Here is a 9,431-nt window from a genome sequence, read left to right as displayed (position 1 = left end):
AGAAACTCTATACTCTCTCACTACTACTATTTTCTAAGGCCACAGAGATGATTAGCCAGGTTCTCCAGAGTGTTCCTCTTGTTCATAATATATAAATAATGTTAATCTGTCACGAGAACCATAAAAATATCCCTAAGAACCCGTGTCACTTCAATTAGAGCCTTTTTTGAATGTAGTGAAGATGCGGCGCAGATGTGTTTCAGAATACGGTGCTCTCTCACTCTCCCTCTACACTATCACGCCCTTGGAGCGTCACCACCACACTGTTCCCTCCTCCCTGTTCTTCTTACCTACTAAAGTGTTTCGTGAGAGGTACTGCCCACAAAATCATTCACTTCAATACCATAATTTATTTATTTTTTTATTATTATTATTTTTTTTTTTTTACTTATTGCCCTAGTGTCCTTCCTCTCCCTCTCGTTTCATTGTCATCTTGTAAATCTTCATCTTCAACATTTTTTTTTTATTACGTGTCAGCTTACCAGTTTATCCTTTCCAGCTATATTTTCCCCCTGATTTCCATTTCCTTATACTTTTATCCAATTTTCACGTCACATCCTCGCGTCAGAGTTATGAACAGACACTTGAGGCTCTCTCCCTTCCACTTTCATCTTCTCTCCTGTCTCTTTACCTGCACGGCCTCCCATCCCGCCTTCACACTCATCACCATCACCTCTCGCTTCTTGCCTTAGAGTTTTTTCATGCACTGTTCGTTCCTTCACTTCTGCAATGAGCTTCTTCGGGATATACTCAGACATAATTGGAGAGTGTATATTCTCGTTTGTCATTCGTGTTGTTGTTCTTGTTCTTATTCTTATTCTTGTTGTTCTCCTTGTTCCTCCTCCTCCTCCTCCTTTCTTCTTCTTCTCCCTCGTCTGCAACTGAGCCACCCTTCCCTGCACCACCACCTTCCCAGCGGCAGTCACCGAGTCCCCGTCACACACCGCCAGTCACTGTCCCGTCTCTCACTCCGGGACTCGCAGCCTCCGCCACAGTAACGAAGAAGGACGGCCTGGCGGTGACCTGGCATAGCCGCTCAGTCATCAGCACAGTCTAGTCTCGTCACGTCACTGCATATCCATTGCTCTTTTTCCCTGCCACGTGTCCTTCACTATCCTCGGTTTTTCTTTCTCTTCTTTCCGTGGGCTAAACTTTCCTCCAACATTGCAGCACTCTCTCGCGCTACCGGTGTTGTGTTCGTGGTTGTCCCTGTCTTCACGAGTCTCTTAGTTTACAAGCAAAAGGCATACTGGTGTGTACAGAGTAGCGTGTACACACCTCTCACTTTCTTCGCGTCTGTCCCACCAGTGTTTACAAACAGAGGAAGGATTATTTTATTATATTTTATTTCATTAGAAAGATAACCCAGTGCTCTGGCTTTGTTAAAAGTGAAAAAACATTAAATATGAAAGGTAAATTTTTGTAAAATAGCACATCTCGCCAATTTAAAACAAAACTGTTCACATGTGCCTCAGATGAATGTAATCAGATATTGCATCCTTTCATATAGGGAAATTGAACGTCCATATGAGATTAAAACTAATCCATAAGGGTATTTTTTATTCTCTTTGTCAAAGGCTAAACCACTTTGTTGTTTGTTCTGTTATGGATGTGTGTTGGATAACCATTTAGCGGCCAGAAGTCATACGTAGATGTACGAGTTGGTGACTACGTGACAAGAATCTGCCCTTCGTGGCTGAACACCCTAGGCGCTGCTCGTTAAGGGGGAGCTCCTTCCACTCTTAAGACAACACCAATGTCCCGAGATGTGTGGTTATCAGATTCACTTGAAATACATTCATTTCAATCAAGAATATGATCTTGTCATAAAACAATTGGTCGTCACAGTGGTAATCTAAAAATTATAGAAGTTAAGGTTACTTCCAAATTATATTCATAGCAGCAGGTATACAGTACTCTTGAAACTGATTTTGGGAGACAGTAACCCTCGCGCCACTCACGGTGCCCCGACTCCCCTCCATAACGCTTTTTTTTTTCTTTCTTACTCTTATGTTGTTTTGCTTTTCAGACAGTGATTAAAAATATCGATTGTTGCCACACAAACATGCCATTATATGTCCCTGCACGCAGCAAGGGGACGGGCACGACCACCACAGCGGGTCACGTGCCAGCCAGCGCTGCAGCTGTGTGGCAATAGCGTGGAATAGCCTTCTAACGCCTGCCATTTGCGATTGTAGCTTCCTGTTGGCTCTCGTCTCTGATCCATGTGTTATTCTGCTTTCTCTTCGAATTTTAGGGATATATTCGTACTTATTTTAAACGTTTCCTGGTAATATTACATGAAACATTATAGTATTTCGATATGTTGTCTCTGCTCTGAGTTTTCCCTTCTCTGGGCCAATATTTTCAGTTAATACAGCTCCTTACCTCCTGCGCCATCGTGACATTGTAACTACCGTTCCTGAGTTGTCTTATTATTTTGCTTTTTATTCATTCAACTCTCTCTCTCTCTCTCTCTCTCTCTCTCTCTCTCTCTCTCTCTCTCTCTCTCTCTCTCTCTCTCTCTCTCTCTCTCTCTGTTCAGATTCTCCCGATATTATTTTTTTCTCTACAATCTCATTTTCCCCTTCAGCGCCTCCTGCTTATTCCTAATGAGCGGACTGTATTGTTCAGCGCCTCGTCGTCCCTCCTCGAGTATTTCCGGCAAGCTCTACTGTCAACCATGGTGGCTTTCAAGGACGTTTGTATAATTGTAGTGATCGTTTAACAAGAATTCTACATAATCACAGGGAAACACTAATGAAAACGCGACTGTTTACGTCTGTGCCCTTTGAAAATAATCCTGATAGATGTTTTAAAAGTACGAGCTAATAAGTAACGTTTGTCATCTCTCAGTTACGAGTTTATTTATTTACTTTTGTTTTTTCTTTCTATTCTGTCTCTCATTTCTCCCTTTACTACAAAGTGTATATGAAAAAAAAATATCTATCGCTTATGAATTGTCAACACACACACACACACACACACTCTGGGTATTTTTCGCTCTCTCCTTACCAAAGTACATTGATTTTATTTTATGTACACTCTATGAGCTAACATATAATTGAAGGAAAGCAAATAATGATGCCTAATACACCTCCCCCCACCTCTATACTCAAATAAACACGGGTTCTTATAATCCCATCCGTTTCCATTCCATTCTATTGACTAACCAGTAAACGTCACATTGGAATTTTCTGATTCGCGTCATATTACCGAAGGCGTGTTTCAAATGGTACTCATGTCTTATATTACTTCGTTTATTTATTTATTTTTTTTTTCATATTTACTTGTGTGTGTGTGTGTGTGTGTGTGTAGCTGTATTTACCTAGTTGTACTGTACAGGTCCGAGCTAAAGCACATTTGTCCTGTCTCCATATCTGCAGTTATCTAATTTCTCTTTAAATTTGGTCACACTGAAAGCTGTTGTCACCTCCTTACTTAAGTACTGAATTGTTCTGACATGCACCTCGAGTACTATTTAAAAATCAATTTGATGGCAAGTTATCGGGGAGTTGCTGAAGGTGAATACCCGGAGATTATTATTGCACTTGATTTTTACTGAAATAATTGTAGAATATTTAAATGTATAATATACTTCCTCGTGGCCACTACTTTAATAATAGAATTTACACAACTGTGCAAGTTGCAAGCATGACATTGTTGTTGTTGTTGTTTTGTGGTGAGTGGTGGGTGAAAAAGTAGATGTGGTTGAGTGGGTGGTTGTGTAGGTGGCTGGATGGATAGGTTAATGGATGTTGGTGGGTGTAAATGGATGGATGTGTGGATGTGGTTGGTTGGGAGGGTGGATGGATGAGTGTTGGAATTAGTGAGCTTGTCACATTCTTGTATCTCGACTCGTGTAGAATAAAGGCTCTTTAGCAATCTTGGCTGCTTCCCGTGTCAATGGTAACCCTTACTGTCTCTAGTAGCTGTAGCACCTCAGCATGCACTTCTTTTGTATCAGTCAAGCTTTGAGTTATCCTTTTAAGCACTGGAATTTGTCTATTGTGCTTATTTTCATAAGCTAATGGAAAAATTGTGATTAAACTTCTTAGATAAAAATGTATAAACAGATGAAAGTGAAAAACCTACATGGGCTTAATAACCTGTCTAAAAAGTAATATGCAGGAGAGAGAGAGAGAGAGAAGGTTATTTCCACAGATCTTTATTTTCATTTTACTCTTCACTGACTCTGTGGGAATTTTACATATTTTATATATAATGATATATGATAAAGTATAAATCCAGTATAAAAATTAAAAAGCATCTAAGTTAATAAAACATCTAACTATGCATGTACAAGATACATATATTACTAAGATATGGCTGCATATGAAATAAAATTTTGATATCTAAATATACTTAAATATAAATATAGGTACCAGTTGGTAAATGTTATTGCCTGTTAATGAGAGATTGCCTGTTAATGAGAGAGAGAGAGAGAGAGAGAGAGAGAGAGAGAGAGAGAGAGAGAGAGAGAGAGAGAGAGAGAGAGAGAGAGAGAGAGAGAGAGAAAATGTGGGAGGTGGGGATGTGGGGGACAACAGACAGACACAGACAGACAGACAAACAGGAGGTAGACAGAGCCATACAAGCAAATATCCAAAACTAACAGAAATACAACACAACTACACAAACTAAGCTCTACATGAATACATCAAAACCCTGATACATTAAATTGTTCCAACATCTAGAAAAATGAAGATATAAAGAACATGAAAGATTACAGTAATAATTATTTGCCCCACCTCTTGTACTTTTTTCAGCCTCTACACCAGGGTCAGAAAACTGTGTTGTATTGATTTGTATATTTGTCACCACCTGAAATGTGAGAGCAATTCTGTGTGTTGAAAAATCATCTATGAGTTGAGTTGTGAGGAAGGCAATGAGAGACAGTAGTGTTGGTGCTGAGGTGGGAGGGCAGGAGAGCATGAGACACACACCTCAAGCTGCTTTGGCACCCTACAAGGTCTATACCTTTAAGCAAAATGGTGGTAGGCAAAACAATAATGACAAGTTCTCTAGATCACTATTTGTAACATCACCACCTCAAGAAGACTTGATTAAAAGTGCAACCCCGGCTCCACTTCACCACTCTATTCCAGCTGCAACTTCACAGCAGCCTCAATGCATCACGTGTCACAGAAAGTTGAGGCTTCCGCACTCCTGCCTCATTGCATTCTCAGCCCACCTTTGAAACCATTCGTCTCTCAAAGCTTTTACACAAACAATCATGAAGTGAGTACAATTTTGTATTTCCTATATAAAACTGTCTTTTCAACTGTTGTAATATAAGATGATCCTTGTCTTCTGATGCTGCTTTAGTGCACTGTTATTGCTAATATTTTCATAATTAGCATTTGGTGGTTAAAAGACAGGATCTTGAAGCAATGTATGATTAATGTTGAGTATAAATTTCATACAAAAAAAAATCTGTGTGAGGTTTTTGGAAAACATAACCCTCACATGTAATGAGACCCTGGTGTACTTACTAATTTATTCCTATGACACTCACTACATCATGAAAGACTATTCTAATCACAAAGTACATATCAGTAGCTACAAATTTCCACGGATGTCTATCTTAGGGTGCATCCACACTGTCAAACATTGTCAAATCTCCCTCTTACCAGTTAACAATGGAAAGTGGAAAGGAGCACTGATAACGTCAGCAGTGAGTACCAAGGAGTGTAACGGACACTGCCCATCTTCATAGTATCTGAACCTCAGACACCGTCTGGCGGGACAGAGGCATGGAAGTACAACATTGCCAGGCACACGATGAACAAAGTTACTTGTTTATGGATGAACTGAGGATGTTAACTGATCAGATCTCACCTGCCCCGTCAACTTTTTTTCTTTATCTCCTTATGCACCATGATTATGATGTACCCCACTAGATGCTGACAACAAACCCCTGTCTCCTGAGCCCACACTAATACTGACTTAAATACCTGTGTTGCCAGCGGACATCAGTTTCAAACGTTGTCTGCTGGACTTTGCCAGGTGAATGGAGTAAAAACTATGGTATAAAACTTCATCTGGTACCACTGTATGTTGCCATATCAACTTCCCTCATTTTATTGCTTCTGAATCTGCTTTGCCTTGTGATATGGTAAGAGTGTTTGTCTGACAGACAGCATTTGACTGTGTGGATGCACCCATACAGAAATAATTTGTTTTGCATCAGTATAATCACACTGCTTTTCACCATACAGAGGTTACACTTTTGTCTCTGTCTGCAATGAGAGACTCACAAAAATGGACATTTAGAACAAAATTGCATTCTTGTGCTGATATTTGTCTCAATAAATTTTGTGTTGTGATTGTACATTATGTGGCATTAGAAAGACTTGTGAAGTACACAGAATGGAAATGTTAGGGTGATCAAAACTCCCTTCAGTCTCCCAGAAAGACTGCATGCAGTGAGGATTATACACCGACATTTATGTGCATAAGATAATTATAAAGCAGTCTGTGTTAAATAAATGTTATAAAAGTGTTATAAAAATACTGTAAATATTAAGGTACATGCAACTGATGTGCATGTCATAGTCACACCTGTGTCTGTAAGTCACCTGGGAAGCAAGGTGTCTGATGCACACTATCAGTAAGCAGGAGCCAACAGTCTGTTGCTTACTGCTTGGCTTTGCTTGTCCTTCATACTCATTCTGAGCTTGGGACTTAAGACTTTTGTTATTTTCAACATGGAAAAACAATGACACCTACAACATCACACTCAAAGGTGCAGCTCAGGTAATATCTAATGCAAAGATGGAAGAATTCTAAAAAAAAAAGAGAAAAAAATGTTAGATAGCTGAAAACTAAAAGTTGGAATGAAACCTTTACCCAGAGTTGTACAGTTCTAAGTAAACTAGCTATTCTTGATCCTTTTTGATAAAAATGCTGCAAAAAAAAAAAACTAAGAGCCATTAATATGGATTACAGTGCATGAATATAGTGATGATGAACTCGTTATTTACAATAAGAAGTCATAGAATAGAAGAAGAATGTCATAGAAGACAAACCAAGATAGCATAGACGTCAAATTTCACACTATGCTAACATCAGACAATAGAAAAACAAGCAATCTAATGGTATGGAAGAGGAAATGGTCCCCATCTGTAAGGATGATGTGGTCTGCTCAAGGAGTTCATATTTATGTTTCATGATAATCTTTGATCTTTTCAGTTATCCACTCCATCTTTAACAAAAAAGCCTGCATGTGATTCCCTCATAACAAAGGGAGAATTCCCCCCAGAAATTTCCTTTGCATTACCCATCTAAAAAAAAAAAAATATATATATATATATATATATATATATATATATATATATATATATATATATATATATATATATATATATATATATATATATATATATATATATATATATATATATATATATATATATATATATCCTGATCAATAAAGAACTGCATTTCCAAAATAGACTGAAAACAAGGTGGGAGGCATAAATCCATCATCCCCTGATACTGCTTTGACAAAACCTTTGCTTCCCAACACAACCAAATCTTTATCTACAATTATAAGGTGTCTAGAGAATGGATGCAAGGTATGTGTTTTTAAGCTAATACCCCTCCATGAACCTAAGAACTATATTAGTTGTTCTCACTACAAATGTTACTCCATGAAAACTTCCAACACAACTTCATGAAGTAAGCCACATAAGCTAAACACTAATAAGATGCTATTTGGAAAAAAAACAATCAGATTAATGTGAGATTCAAAGTTATGACCCACTCCATATCAAACAGCAAGGAAAAACCAAAGTTATCCACAGATCATTAGAGAGACAAGCATGAGATTCATATACCATATCAAGCCATAAAAATGCCCTCTGCAAGAGTATTGATGAAAAGTCCAAACCTAATTATACCCACTACTGCTACCTCTGAAAAGAGTGAGTACACAAAAATTAAGCAAGATGTTTTTTTCCCACAACCTTCACTACAAAACACATTTTTAATTCAAGAATCACACATGTTTTAAGGCACTTGTAGAACACAGAGAAGAAAATAAACCAGGTACCATGCAAGTCACAGACAGGTCTGGCAAAATACCAGATGTGCTTAAAAATTGGACTGTAATATATGTGCTTGACATTTGATGACCCTGGACAGCTAGCTCCCAAGGTTGTATCTTATCTGGCAAGTTTATTAATAGTATTCATTAAGCAAACCTTCACAACTTGACTCTTTGTGCTGCCATCTATCACACAAACTGTCCAAAAGTACACATTAAGCAAACCTTCACAACTTGACTCTTTGTGCTGCCATCTATCACACAAACCATCCAAACTTAAGCTAGTTCCACTTTAAGGACTTGACCTGAATCTCCACCTAAGTTTTCTTTTCATACTATACCCTTGAAAAACTACTATACCCTTGAAAACCCAAAATTTGCATATTAACCTAAAAAAAAAAAAAAAAAAAAAAAAACACACCCAAATCCCAGATCTACAGTGAGATTTCAGCCTCACCATCCAGCAGCTTGCCTGAGAAACTGTTCTCAGGCATAGGTGGATAAAGGCCGACCACATCTGGATAAGCCACTTGTATCACTACTGCAGCAGCAATGAGGGCCAGGAAGACTGCAAGTCCTGTCCATTTGAGTGCTACCTCCCAGCGGTGCTCCTTCAGGTTCCTCAGGGTCACCATCCCCAGCAGGAGCCCAGCCACAAATCCTGCCAGATGTGCCACATAGCTCACCTGCCAATGAAGGATTAATATAAAATGGTACAGTTAACTATTTTGTGTATCATCTTAAATTTATGAGCTGTACTTGTAATATCTTTTCTCCACCGTGAGAGATATGCTCTTCCATTGTCAACTGAGCAAGACAAGAAATCTCACTGCCACCAGTCCACGATAAAGCACATCAGTACTGAATATATTTTTGATTCTCATTTTCTAACTCCAACAATAGCAATATTGGTTTAAGGTAGAACTTTTTACCTCATCAGACTGCTTTGTTTTATACAGATCACAGCTGATTATTGTAAAATAAACTGAAACCATTAATCACAACAACTAATGTCTAAAGAATGCCTCAGTGCCTTACCAGGAAGCTTCAATTTATCTAATCGCATTTGATTATTATAAAAAGAATTTACAAAGTTAATATGGCTTCAATGTTGACATTTTATGCTACAGTTTACTACATAAAATCATCAGAAACATCATCTACACAACAATTAAATGTTACAAAATGCTTGACTGACTTTGCTAAGAAATTTGTCATGCTTCTATCATAAAAATAACCATAAGCATCTTCACAACAAATAATCTCATGAATTAATCTCAAAATAATAGATTATTCTCCTTTCATATCATTTGTTTCTCAGTTTTAGTGTAGGTGTGATCTGAAAGATGACATAAAGGTGAACATAAAGAATGGACAAAAT

At 38.1% G+C, this 9,431-nt stretch overlaps 1 protein-coding gene across 4 annotated transcripts in view; it reads right to left on the bottom strand.

The window, feature by feature from the left end:
• Positions 1 to 4,152: 4,152 nt before the first annotated feature.
• LOC135089582 (rhomboid-related protein 2-like) overlaps positions 4,153 to 9,431 on the bottom strand; it is a 10,906-nt gene continuing 5,627 nt past the window's right edge. For all 4 annotated transcript variants that reach the window (XM_063985348.1, XM_063985351.1, XM_063985349.1 and 1 more), the window contains exon 8: positions 4,153 to 8,736. In XM_063985348.1, the coding sequence (XP_063841418.1) occupies positions 8,485 to 8,736 (252 nt within the window). In that variant the 3' untranslated portion in view covers positions 4,153 to 8,484. The remainder of the gene's footprint in view (positions 8,737 to 9,431) is intronic.

The sequence above is a fragment of the Scylla paramamosain genome, chromosome 33 (genome assembly GCF_035594125.1).
Source record: "Scylla paramamosain isolate STU-SP2022 chromosome 33, ASM3559412v1, whole genome shotgun sequence".
Classification (NCBI taxonomy): Eukaryota; Metazoa; Arthropoda; class Malacostraca; order Decapoda; family Portunidae; genus Scylla; species Scylla paramamosain.
Note: the sequence above shows the minus strand (reverse complement) of the source record. Positions and strands in the feature narration are given on the sequence as shown.